Source organism: Lutjanus erythropterus, chromosome 10, assembly GCF_056507025.1.
Source record: "Lutjanus erythropterus isolate fLutEry1 chromosome 10, fLutEry1.hap2, whole genome shotgun sequence".
NCBI lineage: Eukaryota > Metazoa > Chordata > Actinopteri > Lutjaniformes > Lutjanidae > Lutjanus > Lutjanus erythropterus.
Genome location: NC_139326.1, coordinates 40,965,564 through 40,982,423, shown reverse-complemented (window position 1 = coordinate 40,982,423; position 16,860 = coordinate 40,965,564). Strand labels below are relative to the sequence as shown.

At 42.0% G+C, this 16,860-nt stretch overlaps 1 protein-coding gene across 4 annotated transcripts in view; it reads right to left on the bottom strand.

Moving 5' to 3' along the window:
- tncb (tenascin Cb) overlaps positions 1–16,860 on the bottom strand; it is a 126,415-nt gene that overhangs the window by 42,624 nt on the left and 66,931 nt on the right. For all 4 annotated transcript variants that reach the window (XM_084729340.1, XM_084729339.1, XM_084729341.1 and 1 more), the window contains exons 2-6: positions 7,583–8,152; positions 5,303–6,523; positions 3,971–4,234; positions 3,767–3,882; positions 3,084–3,237 (exon numbers count right to left, since the gene is read on the bottom strand). In XM_084729340.1, coding sequence (XP_084585466.1) covers positions 3,084–3,237; positions 3,767–3,882; positions 3,971–4,234; positions 5,303–6,523; positions 7,583–8,069 — 2,242 coding nt within the window. In that variant the 5' untranslated portion in view covers positions 8,070–8,152. The remainder of the gene's footprint in view (positions 1–3,083; positions 3,238–3,766; positions 3,883–3,970; positions 4,235–5,302; positions 6,524–7,582; positions 8,153–16,860) is intronic.

The following is a 16,860-nucleotide window of genomic DNA, read 5'->3' as shown; positions in this document are numbered from 1 at the left end:
GACCACCAAAAATAGCTAAATATAGCTACCACAAGTGTAAAATGTATAATATATTTAAAAGCTGAGAACTTGTTTCTGCTCATGTTCACTTAGTGAGTGCTTCAAAATGTACTTGCTTTACTGACAAACTTTGTATTTGTTTCACAGGGCCCTGTTTAGATGCTGTCTATGGTGTATGGTCAAAAGTGCATGGAGCAAGTGTTCACATGTCCAACCCCACTTTGCAATCTAAAGGGCACATAATCTTTGTGCAAAGTAAAGTGCAAGGCACAATGGGGATGTATATAATATGTCAATTAATCATAAGTGTGTTTTGGGTGTAAAATTAACTAAACCGATCAGTGTCAGCTCCCATTCCCCTGAAGGGCCCGTTGTACCTGCCTCTGGTGCATCACTATTTACACGGATGATTTGCCAAGTTGGAGATCCAAAAAGGGAAGCTAAAAAATATACATTTGAAAAACTCAACAGTAATGTCTCTTTCCGGCCTGGTTACTCAAGATAATTGACACACCTTGTTGTGAGCAATTTCATGTTGGACCTCTTTTTTCTGCAGTCCACCAACTGTCTCACCGTGCAGAAGGAAGTGTTCATCTATTCATGGACGAGAGGCTTGAGCTTGTGAGTAGATGCCTGCACAGTGGCAAAATTGGTGGCTGTAGTTGGGCACTGACCTCCTTGTGTCTCGGCTTGTTGCTTAGCAACCTCATAGTGACGGCACAAGTTACAATTCAACTAATTCTTGGGCAGCAAGTGTATTTACCAAAATATTTAATATTCAGCTCTCTCCTCTATCAGCGGTAAAGACCTTAGTCCTCTTTCTGACCACATACCGTACCTCTCTGAGCTGTTATATTTTGTGATAACATTGTCTTGTTTCAACAAGAAACCGACCACATTTTTTATCATGGAGATAGAAATATGCAGCTGTAAAATGGTAAAATGATTTTCTTTTTGAAAAGTTCTTCAATTTTACTTTTCTCATAGGAAGGTCATCTTTCAGGTTATTTATTCTTGCAAGGAGGATTCTGAGTGTGTGGAACATTTTCTCTCAGAATGCAGAACAGTGTGTGCTGCTCAGAAGAATGAAGAATCCAACCATAAGAATACTACAAAACTACAGCACAGGCATTTTCACTCTACTTCCTTTTGTGTAGTTTAACCATTAATGACACTGCAGAAATAGAACAAATAACACCTTCATGTGCTCTACAGTTAGTTATTACTGTAATTTACCATCCCTGCTCTTACTGCAGAGTGTAGAAGAAAAGGTGATGATAGGCTTCTAATGGCATTTCCATGCATACTTGTGTTTGTCCTGGCAAAGTGCACACCATTTTCACACCATAAATAAGCATAGAAGTTGCTGTTGGATGGAGCTGCCACTTATAAAACGTAGTGCTGACTGTGGTGAATGTTGAATCTGCTTTGCTGAAACAGAAGTCTCCCAGGAGTACCAGCTAGCCCAGTTTGAGTCCAGCTTTAAGTTTCAGCCTGGAGGCCAGCCACTGGGGCTCACTTATATAAATATACATTTAACATCCTTAACAAGAGCTGGAGCACTGTTTTAACCCACCGCTTAGTCGACACCTAAAAGACACCTAAAAAAAATAGCCTGGTAGCTGGTGCTTGGTCTGGCAGGTGAACTCATGAAAGCAACTCTGTTTTCTCTCTTTCTATTGATCCCCAGCCCTGAGTTCCTCAGAGTGTTACAAGCCGTTGAGCTTTATGACCTAATGGAGCTATGGAGATATCTCATAACTTGCCAATAGGGTTAGAAATCCATATCTCTTTTTACTACCATTGCTAAATCACAACAAAGCAATGAAATCTAATGAGCTAATCACTCAGGCTGACATGGTATGTCAGAGCTGTTTTCAATACTCCGCAGGGGGCTGCAAAATGGACAACCCAGATATAGAAACCAATGAACCTACGAAAGGTATGAAGGTGGCAAGCTGTTTTTGCATTTAATGTTGACAGCTCCAAGTGACAATTTATTCCACAATAGTATCTATTTCTGGAAAATAAGCCCCTCTCGATCTGCAGGTCAGAATGGTGAAAGAGAGTTTATTCTTCTGCAAATGTCTTTTGAATACAATAGTTAGGATTAATACCAAGAGTTTGAGATTACAATTATTGCATATATCTTCAAATATATCATATATCTGCTTTTCTAGAATCCCTCAGTCAGAGACATACGTATGAATTGTAAAAACGCAATTCCAAAAATGTGCAATACCTGAAAAAAAAAATTTGTAAAAAAAATATACCTTAATTCAGATTCTTTATGCCCACAATACTTTCCAAATAAGTTGAGACAGGAGCATGTTTACCGCTGTGATACATCACCTTTTCAGTGTGTAGGAACTGAGGACACTGATTGTTGAAGTTTTCAAAGTGAAATTCTTTCTCATTCTTGATATATGCTTGATATATGACTTGTGGTGCTCAACAGTCCGGGGTCTCTGTTGTTGTATTTTGTACTTGGCAATGGGAGACAGGTCTGGACTGAAGCCAGGCCAGCCTATTACCCAAATTCTTTTACCACGAACACGTGCAGAATGTGTCTTGGCATTATAAAATAAGAAGCCATGTCTCTGAAAAAGATGTTGTCTGGAAGACAGCATATGTTGCTCCAAAACCTGTGTGTACCTTTCAGCATTAATGGTGCCTTCACAGATGTGACAGTTACCCATGATGCCATGGGCACTAACACATACCCATACCATCACAGGTACTGGCTTTTGAAGTTAGCGCTGATGATAATCTGTTTAGTTATAAAGTGCAAAGTATGCACGAGAGCAGCAGCAGTTGAGGACATTTGTCCTATTATCTTATCCCCGATCCCCTGTCCCTTTAGTGTATCTTTTTATTACCTATTATTTTATTCTACAAATTAGTTCATAAAACAGATCTTGACTCTCTTTAACCCAAGAAAACAGGGCCCAATTTGTTGAGGGTTACATTAAAATACCCAGTGCACACTGAGTATATGTACACCCTGCTGGAATGTGACTGTTCCTGTAAGTCTAAAACAAAAGAATGATAAGCCAGTTAGTAGTGTGAATGTGTACACTCACTTGTGACGACGTTTTTGGAGGCCGGCGGTCCGCGCTTGTTGTTCTTCACCACCTCCAGCTTGACCTCGTACTCCTGGCCAGGGCCCAGGCCTGACTGCTCAAAGGTGGTCTCTGGACGGCCGAGGGAGTTAAGAATCTCACCATCCTCCTCTTTCTGCCAGCACCAAAAAACCCCAGTCATCAACCACCACAAAGACTAGTGCTGGCATAATGTGCCGAGTGGGAGGCAAAAAACTGTCAAATCATACATAATGGCACTCTGGGTGGCGTTTGGACTTAAGAGTTGACAGGGGACTTGAAGAGAGTTTACTAGAGTGTGGATCCCAGTAGCACCATTTGGAAAAGTTTCTCTGAAAGTTTCTTCACTCAAAAAGGAAAATAAAGTGTTAAACAGAAGACTATAGCTCTGTGCTATATGGTCCTTAGAGCTGTCAGGACATGCTAACAGTTTTAACTGCAGTGTTCTTGCATTCTGGCCTGACTAAGCTATTTTCCACAGGATGCTCACCCTGATCTTCATGTAGGCACATTAAGCAATTACTGAATTTGAAGTAGGGGGTCTGCAGTGGGTTGTTTGTGGTTTCTACCAGAGGAAAATGTGGATAATGATAGAAGCTGTGGTACAGTTCAACCTCCTCCTGGAATACAGAAGCTTCATTAACATATAGGGCAGCAAAACTCACTGTGTTTCTGAAGATGAGGTTCCAGCCATCGAAGGGAATGTCCAGTGGGTCCCACTGCACCTCCACTGATGTCTCCCGCACTGACTTGAACTTGAGTCCCTCAGGCTCAGGCAGATCTGGGAGGCATAGAAGAAAACTCTGACTACATTTCATCTAGATTTATACACTGCATTTTCTAAACTGCCACAGAGAGGATTGACATACGTGTAGCCACCCTGGCACTGACAGGAACACTCCTCTTGTTGCTCAGCACAGCATAGACGCTGATCAGGTACTCCACGCCAGGCTCAAGCTCCCTAATTGTGGCTGTTTTCTGGTCCCCAGGTACCTGCATGTCCAGCTCCAGACCTCCAGGAGCAGTGGGCACGTAGGTGATCAGGTACTCGGTCACACGCATCTCATTCTCCCAGGACAGGTCCACTGTCTCTGGGGTCACCTCCACCACTGTTAGATCCTTGGGTGGTGAGACTGTAGAGAGACACTGATGATCAGCTATTTGTACTGAGGGTTTTAAAATGTTAGTAATAATAGATGACATCGAGTTGATGGCATTTAAATTTGGAAATTGATTTTCTATGGAAACAAACAACTCCTTATCATAATCTCATAGACTACAGGATTCAAACCCAAATATATATATTATTGAAAATGTTTTATATAATATAGTTGTGATGTACAGTATGCCACATGATGAGTACGTCTGTAGAAGAGCAACAAGTGACACCCTAACACATATTTTTAGATTTAAATCGAAATTACATTTTGAAAAAAACATTATATTTTATATTTTGCTAAATGGTCACACAATTCATCTTTTCCAGTTCCATTAATTGATATATATATATATGTCATGTGAGAGGAGAGCCTCATAGTTACAAATCCACAGACAATTCTGAAGTCTTGCACAGTTCTACAGATTATTTTTATCCTCTTTTAACCAAATGATTTTTTTTTGTGTTTGTCTTTTTTTTTATGGCCACCTTGTAGTTCAGTCTCACCACTTTCACAAACCCTGTTAGACAGCAACTAGTCAGACAGCAACTAGTGAGAAACTAGCTTGTACACATAGTGGAGCATTTAGCAGTTTAAGAACCATATATTTTTCTCAGGTGTTGGTGGGGACCAAAATAGAGCTAAAGGAAAGAGTAAATGTTGGACTACTATGTTCAGGTCTTCAGGGGCAAGACTTCTGACTTCTTATTGCTCTATCCTGCCGAACATGTAAACGGGCAATATTTTGCTAACATAGTAGCTATATCAATTTTAAAGGTTGATATGTCAAAAATGTAATTTAACACTTCTTGTAAAGTTTTGCCCCAGAGTGACCAAAAATGATTAATGCAACTTTAAAACCACTATTTGTAGAATATGAAAATTTCTCTGACTTCTGCGGCAGACGCCAGTAGTATAATGTAAAGCCACTGTGGCAAACATGGAATACAATCCTATAGACTGTAGCATCTGAATAGTACATTATTAAAATTAATTGTATTAACTTGTGGAAGCTGCACAATATGTATGCATGGTCTATCTTACCCTCAGAGCAGTCCTCTCCAATGAAGCCCTCATCACAAACACACACTCCGTTCTCACAGTGTCCCTGGTTCTGGCAGTCATCTGGGCAGGTCAGTATAGAGCAGTCCGGGCCAGTGAAACCCTCATAACACACACAGTTGCCGTCGACGCAGTAACCTCTATCAAGACAGTTCTTGGGACACGTCTTCTCACTGCAGTCCTCACCAGTGTAACCCTTATGACAAACACATTGTCCATTGACACAGTGACCACGGTCCATGCAGTCATTTGGGCAGGTCAGCTCACTGCAGTCTTTACCCTTGAAGCCAACAAAGCACACACACTTGCCGTCCACACACTCTCCACGTCCCATACAGTCTTTTGGACAGGTCTTGATGCTGCAGTCCTCCCCAGCATAGCCTTTGTTGCATACACACTGTCCATTAACACAGCGTCCATGGTCTTGGCAATTGTTAGGGCAGGAGAGCTCGCTACAGTCTTCGCCTTGGTATCCTACATCACATACACATTCTCCATTAATGCACTGGCCCCTGTTGCTACAGTTGTCAGGGCATGAGAGGATGGAGCAATCATCACCCTCAAATCCTGGATCACAGATGCACTTCCCATTGAAGCAATGGCCTCTCTCATTGCAATTCTGTGGACAGGTGAGCTTTAAGCAATCCTCTCCACTGTAGCCAGTCTGGCACACACACTGGCCATTCACGCACATGCCACGGTTGTTGCAGTTGCCGGGACAAGTGAGCTCACCGCAGTCTTCTCCAGTGAAGCCCTCCTCACAGTAGCAGGTGCCATTGATGCAGCGTCCACGGTCGTAGCAATCTTTTGGACAGATGAGCTCGGAGCAGTCGAAGCCTGTCCACGGTTCGTCGCAAACACAATCGTCGTCCACACAGCGTCCGCGGCCCAGGCAGTTGTTGAGGCAGTTGGTCTGTGTGCAGTCCTCACCGATGAAGCCCTCCTCACAGAGGCATGACCCGTCAACACAGTGGCCATAGTCACCGCAGTCCAGCAGGCAGAGCTCGATACCACAGTCATCCCCTCCAAAGCCTTCAAAGCACTCACATTTGCCATCCACGCAGCGGCCCTGGTCCTGGCAGTCACTGGGACACTCAGGTTCCGTACAGTTGGGGCCCTTCCATCCAGGCTCACATATACAGCTGCATGTATCAGCACTCCAGTTCCCATGGCCATTACAGTAGGGCTTTGTGGACACTTCACCTGGCCAAGGCAAGAAAGAAAAAGGAGGTAGAAACAGTTTTACATTTGCTTGCTTGAGTTACACAATTGTTGCATGGTACTATGAATGCAACTTTCAATATCTCTTCAGTAGTGCATGCAAATATTTCTTAATAATCAATAACAGCAAGCTGCTAAAAAGCTTTGCATTTTTCAAAATCAAGACAGGAGGCAAATCAACTCATAAAATATGTCTGCTTGGTCCTAGTTAGCAATGTTAATATTCAATGTACCAGTAGACTTTCAAAATAAAGGCACAAAAGCTACTTGGGTAGGTTTAGGAAATGGTCATGGCTTAGGGTAAAATATGTAGCTTACTTTTCTAATGTAAGTTCATGTTAGTTATGTAATGTTACATACATAACTTTAAGTACAGGTGTAAGTTAGATACATAAGTTGCGTAACTTGCTCAACATCTTAAAAAGAACTCAACATGGACTTTTGGTTTCATATGGGACATGACCCGGTCTCCTGAGGGAAAGTCTTGTTTGATCCAACCATCCACCCCAAATCCTCCATATGCAGACTTTCTTGCTCATTGTACTACATCATCTGACATCGACGGCACATCAAAGTGAATGACACTAACAGCATCAGAGGTTTGAAGTTTATGAGGCACTGACCAAGCAAAGTTCAACATCTTGGAAAGGATAATGAGAATATTACAATTTCTGTATTGAAAAGTTTGTCATCACTGGATTCTGATAAATCAGATGTAAGTTCCTCTCATGGAGTGAAAAAAAGTCTGTTCATAGCTGCTTTAGAAAGGTGTGTCAGTAATGTGAAATACAGACAATTTGTGCTAATAGGCTAAAAGATGTAACGCCATTGCTATGGTCTTTTGGAATATACTGCCTAGGCAGTTTTTAATTATGCTGCATTTATTCACTTATTTTTTAACCCTTATTCTTGACCTTTCTAACATGAATACTTTAAAAACAAATTTCACTTGAGATGACTTCAGGTATGGTGAACCTTAAACACACTGCCACTGAAACACATTACACATGTGCAGTACAATAGCACATAGTATAGACTCACCTGTAACCTGAGCTCCACAGCAACCTGCCCCACTGCTGCACTGCTCTCTCAGACTCGACAGCTCAGACTCCAGCATCTCCAGCCTGTTCAGAATATCCTTGATGTCTGGCAGCTGGTTGTCGCAGCCGCATGCCTGCTTGGGGATACTGATGCGGTGTGTAAAAACGATCTGATTTTCACCATCCTCTGTGTGCTCCATATGCTCGGTGTTCTGCATGTCCAGTGGGGTGTTCTTGTGTTTGAGCTCAGTGCCTCCAGGCGAGTCCAGGTCCACAGAGCAGAGAGACGAGGAGGGGACGTTGATGTTGTAAACATGGTTGAACACTACTGGCTGGTCAGGGTGGGGCAGGGTAAGATTCTCCTGGGTTTTCTTGGGCATCAGAGCGTCTCTACGGTGGCGGAGAATCTTCTTGACCAGGCCAGCAGTGGAGAGCTCGAAGAGCAGGGCCACGGCCATGCAGCCTAAGAGGAAGCCTTTCATCCCCATGATCACACCCTGGCACTGCAGCTTGTGTGAAAGAAGATGCTGAGTGCAGAATTCTATTCAGATATCAAATTGATGTTCTTGTCCTAGAGTAAAAGAACAGACAGACAGGAGAATGAGGGAGATTGATTCATTTTGAGATTTTCTTTTTCAGGTACATGACTTTTACACGGAGGCTTTTCACACTTAGTATTAATATGTGTCCTGGTGATCTGATCACAAGTGGACAGCCATGACTACAGGTGTGAATACACCTAAGACAAATTTAGGACACACTGGGATTCAGTCACTTAGACCACATTCAGAGGTGGTCTGGGCTGCAAGTGACCACATTGTTTCAGCAGTGTGTACACAATGTATCCTGGGCCAAACTGAAGGACTGCCTACTCAACTGACGTCCCATATGTCCACATGAAAGAGCTGTCTGAATTCTGTTTGGTTCACTGTAATGCAAATTATGTGTTTTGGACTTTTACCTGCCAGATGTTTGTGAACATACTGGTAATCGCAAAATCCCAAGACTCCCTTAAAAAATTACATTTTTGGTGGTCTGTGCAGACAATTGTTGCGCAATCATTTGTGCCTTTTATATTATATTAAATACAATATATTAAGTTGTTTCTTTGATTGTAAAAAATGTTGTCAGTCACAGCATCACTGTACCGGCGGCTACTCCTGTGAAGGGCATCTTACCTACCAGGATGTAGCAGTACCAGTTTCACTGATTTACATGGAATTTATGAAAGAATACATTTTATTGATGGTTATTGATGTCAAATTAATATAGGTAAGTTCTGTTGCCTATGGTGAACATTCTGCCTCAAAAAACTGTAATTTCACAAAAATGTGTTTTTTTTAGTTTTTAGTTTAGTTTCTCCTAAATGAACAACTCACAAATTTGTTTAGTTAGGAGAAAGTTTGTAATTTTTGTGAACTAATTTATTTGGGCCTTCTTGTAAAATTGGCAAATGTTCTATATTAAGTTTTTTATTTCTTTGTGTAAAAAAACATTGTGTCCATTTGTCCCAGTATGTTGGCTACTGCTGGTGGGCCACACATTCCACAAACGTGTACATACAGTAGGAAAGTGAAATGGCCACAGCAAATTCTTAATCATTCATGCATACGCACAAATACATTACTTTGTTCCTTTCTTCATAAAAACATATAAACTAGTGCGTCCATCTCATAGTTCAGGTATAAAATCCAAGCACACCACGGAGCATCTCTGCTGTCAAGCTGCTGACAGCAGAGGGAAAACATGAGGCTTGTCTAAGCTGATACAGGGGTCTAGAGTGGCACTGAACCAAAAAAAAGGAACACAATCTTCATATAGAACAGCCAAATCGACAGTAGTGGACATTCAGCTGACAAAATAACCCTAGTGTTTATTTGCATATAAAGTGGGAAAGTGAGACCCAATCATAGGTGGTCTTTTGAGACACAGAAGAAGGACTGTTCACACGTGGCATTTCTAATGCCAAGTGTAAACTGACAGACTTAGAGGTGTTCAGTAATGATTAGATCACCCAGAACACATGTTAACAGGAGATATGAACAGTCTATTAGTGTGTTCACACTGAAGGGGTGGAGCTGAGGCACACAGCCAGCAGACAGCTGCTGAAAGCTGGGAGCTCTGGGGAACAGGGAGCTGGAGACAGACTGGAGCTTCTGGAGGAAGAAACACCAGAGTCACACTGATTTTGCTCTGATGTGGACTCTTTCACTGGTACGAGGAGAGCTCTGACTTTAAGTTTCAGATTTTTGGAATTAAAAGGTGGATTCATCTACACTCTCGCTTGCGCCCTACATTATGAGGCTGTCAGTCCTCTGCAGCAGCTGCTGGTTCAACTCCCGCTTACGGCCCATTTGCTGTGTCATTCCCTCTCCCTCTACCCCCTTTCCTAACACATCTTCAGCTGTCCCTATCAAAATAAAGACAAAAAGTCCCCCCTAAAAAATCTTTAAAAAAAAAATAAAGTATTGTCACCCTTGTTTCTTGACCTATCTGCAGCAGCAACCCATGGAGGAATCATGGACCCATTTACCAATGAAAGGAGAGAACAAAGTTTGATTTTTAAATTTTTGGAATTAAAAAGTGAATATATTTTCACTCTTGCTTCCCAACCTGTCTGCAGCAGCAACCCACGGAGGAGTCGACCTTGCTCAGCTGTTAACTGTACACTAATGAGTTTCCCTGTCGATGTTGACTGCTGACTGGAGGAGTAATGTATTTTAAAGTAACTTTATGAATGTACAGAGAAGAGGCGGTAAAAAAGAGAAGCAGGAGGGATAAAACAGAAAGAACCAGCTTCTCTTGTGAGTGCTAACACACACACACACAGGTGGTGCCTGCCCACCGGTGCTCACTAGCTGCTGGTATGTTGCTCATTACATTATGGCTGCCTGTTTGGAGTGAACAAACACACTTGTGCAAGTAACATGAATAACTGCAAATTCCAAAATGATCCGGGGATCAAACTTGTACAATCCAGTGATCAAACTTGTACAAGTAACACTTTTTTTGGCTGGACAAACACCAAGCTTTGCTTTTGGGGTGAAACAACAGAATACTTTTTCTTAATGTGGGCCACATACAACACAGAGCAGTCCACACAGAATTCTGTTGGATATTCACTTCTCTGGTTTGCCCTTGCCATTCGGGATATATTCATTAACATAGTCCCACTACACACACACCCACACACATACATTGACACTGGGGACCATAGCTGGACTGAAATATTATAGTTTCCCACTAAAAAAGCAATTAACCTTCTTCTGTTGCCCTAACAAAAGACCACTTCCAATCCTGTTGGTGCCTCTGACCCATTTCAGCCCCTCTGCTCTCAGTGGAGGAGACACACACTTAGCAGATGACATTGGGGCATTCTTTTCACAATTCCTCCGAGGACCATGAGCAGCAATTACTGCAGGGGTGGTGTGTGACCTTGGGGATCTGAAGCTTTCTTTCTCTGACCACGTTCAGACAGGTTGCCACAAACAGCCAAACAACACCTGCATAGTGGAGAGCCTCCTCTCTTCTTCACAGTCCAGACCACAGCCCAAGCTGACAGATTAATACCCATGTATGGTGAGACCATCTGTGGGCTTCCTGTAAAGCTCACAGGTCTGCACAAACTTCGCCACAAACTGACAGGTCAGCATTCCTGGACCACTCTCCTGACAGCCACTGAGTTTTCTTTCATTCCTGTAACATGAATCTTATTGCTTTGGCCAAACTCTTCTGAGACATGATTCTTTTTAAAGGTCTGCTGGAAAGATGTGCTGAGCTTGTAGCAACCTTAAAACAACCTTCAAGCAACCTTTTCTTCCTCTTTGATCTTAGCATGACAGGAAATATAGTATATAGAAAGTTGCTTTAAGCATTAAGTATTGCACTTAAGTACAATTGTGAGATGTCTGTGCTTGATTTGAATATTTCAAATTCATGCTACTTTATACTTCTACTCCACTACATTTCAAAGGCAAATACTGTAGTTTTTCCACCACTTTTATTTGACTGCTACTGACAGTAGTACTTTACTGCTAATCTACCTAACAGTGTACAAAGCATCTAAAATTGGACCCACATTGACAAATGACAATATTAAAATGATCTTATATGCAGTTTATGTAGTAATATACGCAATATTATATGTAGGGCTGCCTGATAATAGGATCAGCTCAGAGGAGTCTTAATCGACTACGCATTCATTTATTCATTAGTTGCAGCAGGAACTGCGCTTTGTCGTTAAGGTGGAGGAATTGTTTCACTGCTGCAATTAGCCATTGGCTTGTTCGCTCAGTTAGCGTCCTGTGTTAGCAACACCAGGTCTTTGTCTCCGGGGACAATAAACACATGACATCTTCAGGTGGGACAGGAGGCTTGAAGCAGTTGATGACTGATTTTGTAACTGAGTGAATTCATTTTGTGAGTATTTGTTTTTGTGGGGCTTCTATAGTGTTGAGGGACCATGACTCCAGCGAGACATGTTTCAGGCCACACCAAAAAATCCTGAACACAGAAATCATGCACAACAGTTTAATGGTCTAACTCCAGAATTCCGTACTACATAGTAGTAGTAGTAGTAGTAGTAGAAGTACATAGCAGTATTTTCACGTTTTCAGCAACTATGTTCTAACATGTTTAATATGTTTAGTAGAAAAATTCACCTCTTTTCTTTACATGATCTTTAACTAACATTAGAACTTAAGACTTACTTGTAATAGAGTATTTTCAGACTGTATTTCTATCTTTACTTCAGGAAAAAGATCTGAGTACTTCTTCTACCACTGGTTACATTTATCATTTAGTTTTATTTTTATTAAAACACAACAGATTCTTTTTATAATCCAGTCATTTATATGCTGAAAGATGGTGATAGACATAAAGTCAAACTCTTGGCCTGCCAGTACTGGATCCATAAGGGGAAACAAAATGCTGAATGTAGATTCTGTGCATGGCAATAGACTTTTTAAAATGTCTGGCTCAGCCGGAGTTTATGTAATTTCACTTTTTACCACACCTTGTCAGAAATGCTGACACCAATCATTTCCTACCTTTAATAAAACCAGTGTGTGCCTTGGCTGCTTGAAAGGTTAATAGCAGCTCTTAGCAGCTAACATGAAAATGTCGGGGTAGCAGACATGAAAATGCATGACTGTAGTCACACAGTGTATTTCAACCCTGTGGTGGAATAAGTATGAAGGGGTTTAATTTTCTCTGCTACACCTGACTTAGCCGCACTGATGTGGATGCAGCAGCAGGAACACAGGGGATCTTTGCTGGCCATGTTCATGTATGTGAGGACAGGGAGGCTGACAGCAGGTAATGTTCCAAGAGGAAGAGGAAGAGGTGCCTGGTCTCCTCATCCCAGCCTGACATGTGATTAGGCAAGCTGACAGATGAGCTCAGCTTGGAGGGCTCCCAGAGCTTCACCCCCGGCCCTCCCTGGCCCCCTGGCCCCCTCCCCCTGATTAGACAGGCAAGGATGAGTGCCTTCATGATAGGTAGACTGTAAAAGTGCTAATGTAGCCTGCTGATGGGAGCGCAGAGGATCTGGGACCCCCCTAACTGCACACACACACACACACACACACACACACACACACCATTACAGTCACACTGCTGTGCCCAAGCATCACAAACTAGGGATTAAATCAACAAAATAGCCAGAAAATTGCTTTGAGTTGCTGCTAAGGTTTTAGTTCTGGGCGGATGGTTGGCTTTCTCACTTTGAAGGCTGGCTGCTCTCCACATGGACCTCTGAGCGAGGCAACCCTGAGAGACCGAAGCAGGCTTTGTGTGAGAATCTGTGGCTCTGGCAAAACTGGGCTTTATTCAGAAATAGATGAAGAGAGAGACTTGCACAGAGTCGGAGAAAACTTCTGATTTGGCCTTTTCTCCTCTGAGCTGCCGTCTATTACTCTTTAATATGAAGCACAACAATCACAATAAGAGAATCTGAGTGTGACCCTGAGAAACACAGCGCTGATCCCTCTGTTTGGACTTCCTTCATGAGCACCCTGTGGCCCTGGCACTATGCTAATGCAGCTGGTTGCTGGCACTGCAGACATGGACTTGATACAATCTGACTGCTGCTGCTTTGTTATCCCCTCACTTGGTTTTGCTCTATAGTTAGCTTCTCAAACAGCAACAAAGCTCGTTGCCCGCCTTGTGGTCGAATGTGAGGTGAATTTTACCAGAGGAGACCTGCTGGCACACACGCATTTGGAGCAACTGATCTAAATGATCCTGTTGTGAATGAGTGCTAAGGAAACACTTGAAGTTGTAAACCTTACACAGTGGAGAGCTGGAAATGCTTTAAAGATCCATTTCAAAAGTGATTAGATCTCTGGCTGTCAGGAATGTTAAATTAATTTCATGGTGTTGTCCATTCAGGATTAAAGTGAAGGGGTAGGCCAGTTAAACAGCAAATCCCATTCCTTTACCCTACACCCAATCCTGGGGAGAATTACATGTGCAACATGCAATTTAAAATGCATATCAGAGGTATGCACAAACCCTTCTTAGAGGGATAGCTCACCCCAAAATCTCAAGTCCATATTTTTCCTCTTTCCTGTTGTGTCATTTATCCATGTAGATTGTTTGGTGTGAGTTGCAGAGTTGGAAGTATCAGCCGTAGAGATGTCTGTTTTCTTTCTAAATTACTAGATTGCACTTGTGCTGCTCAAAGCTCACAAAAAAAGAAAATTGATAAACTCAACAGGAAACCATGACTTAGTTACTCAAGATGATCCACAGACTTTGTCATGAACAGTTGCATGTTGGAACTATTTTCTTCTATCAAACTACACCCACCAACTGCATGACATTGTAGAGGGAAGTCTGCCTTCATTTATGCTTTTTCATTGGAATGGATGTTATGCAATATATCCACTTGAGGGTGCCACTCAGAGTCAAAATTTACTACAAAGAATAAGAATCGGTTAATTCCTCCAGGCACAGCACATCTGCACCATGGTGCATGGCTACAAGCCCCACCAGCAGCGTTTCAGATGCATTTCTGCAGTGGAGCGTTTTGCCCGTCTGATTATGTTTACTTGCTTAGATTTTGTTGATTAAGTCCTCTTTCCCTGCTCTTTGTTCTTCTACCATGGATAGGCAGGCTACGTGGTTAAATAGTTTCTTTCCTGTTTGTCTTTGTGATTGTGATACTGCATGGGTTCTTTTATTTTGAAAATTAACCAGATTCTCCCTGCATTTTCTGTGTCTGACTTCCTGCCCATTCAGTCTGCTCTGTGCTAATTGACGTGGCATCCGTACAAAAATAGACTCAGTGCGTACTTTCCACGGAGCGGAGCGCCGAGCCAAGCTGTGATTGGGATGCATCTGAAACACCCAGCGGCACTTCTGGTGGAATCACAAACATTGTCTAGAAAGGCCATGGATCGGTCCAACTGCTTCAGCGTGGCCGTAGCACAGCACAGCTGTGCCTGGTGGAAATTGCGGGGAACAGTCAAAAGTTTCTGACAACAAACATGCCGACACTGGAGAAGGAAGACAGGGGTGGTCTGTGCAGACATTAAATGCAATGTGACATGTGGACAAAAATTCTTTCCACTAACTAATTTATAACAAACGTAATTTCCAGTACTTTTACAGGATTTTTAAAACATCATTATCGTGTCCAGTGGTTATGTCTTGCTTGAACTATTGGCTACATTATTGGTCTGGCAACTGCCAGGTTTAGTCACAAGTTCAAACACATAGTACAGACACTGTATGCGTATCATATAAATGAATATTAACGGAATCCTTCTCGACTGTAACATTAGCACCACTGAGCTAGCGATCACAGTGATATGGTTTGTGGGTGAAGTTCAGTAGAAAGAAAGTAGTTCCTACTTGAAACTGCTCACAACAAGGTTTGTAGATTATTTTGAGGAACTGGGTGATTTTTAGAAAGAAACATTGCTGTTGAGTTTTTCAAGTGTATTTTTTTGGTGCTTTGAACACCACAAGCTGAGTGCCATCTAGTTCCATTATATTAGAGAGAAGGCAAACATCTCTATGGCTGATATCTCTAAAACTTTGAAACTCACACCAAAACTATCTAGATGGATAAAGCACTGAAGTACATTCTTTTGATTTTGGGGTGGACTGTCCCTGAACAAAAGTTGTTACTTAATGTGTATGACCAGAGGAAACAGTGACATCCAAAGAGTCCATAATTTACAATCCACAGAAGTACCTCCAGTTACGTAAGTCTTCTTGTGAATCCCTGATTTTCCCATCAGTATAATGTGAAAAACATTTCACCTCCAACCAGCTGAAACAGCAGTAACTTCTTCCTTCCTTGCAAGCACAAGCGTTTTACGGCATATTCTAGATGCGTCTCCTTGTTTTGTGTCCATGTCGTGACGGTCTAGATATTTAAATCCTTGGATAAATGAACTGAATGCATTTGTTTAAAACAAGCGAGGAACAAGGATAGTGCAGTCAGCACAAATCCTCATAAGCTACACTCTTCCCAACATGGCATTCAAAGATCTGTCTTATTACAGTTGTCTGTCACTTAGTATTGATCTGGTTTCCATTTGAACAGTGCTGTTTGAATGGAAATAAATAAATCCCCTGTGGATGATTGCTTTACCAGTCTTCCTTTCCTCTGACAGTCTCTTCTGTTAGACACAAGTTTTACTTTCACTTGGTTGCTGGATTGATGAGCAGACTTTCTGTCTGGGGAGGACTGCAGAAGTCAGAATTTCTTTCAAACTCAGCCAAGCCCCCATGCAGACAAACTTAATCGTCACTGTAGTTCACCTTTGCTGAGACTCTACCATATGGCAGGTCCAAGATAAATCAGAGAAGAAAACGATTACTTTATGAGCATCATTATCAGCCGTTCTGAAGAGAATATGCAATTTGTTTTGGCACAAAAGAAAGGCAAGTGTTATCTTGCCTGTGCAACAGCAATGTGTTGTAAGTTATTTAAAACCAGACCAGCATGGAAGTGCAGGCAGAGCTTTTTATGAAAGGAAAAGAAAGATTTGCTAACTATCAATGGATAATGGCAGCACTGTGAACAGACAACACAGCATCCGTCTGATAAGTCGACAACAAACAAACTGAATAATGAAGCAGCGTGCCCCACTTGGTGAGTAAAAGCTGTAAATATTCAATGACTACTACTACAAATCAAGTCCCACGACTGTATGTTAAACAGGTCTAATAGAATGCACATGCTTTCTTTTCATTTCTGAAGAATTTATCAAGCTTGCCTAGTTTTGTAGGTCACACATGACAAAAACTCAGCTTGCCTTCTTT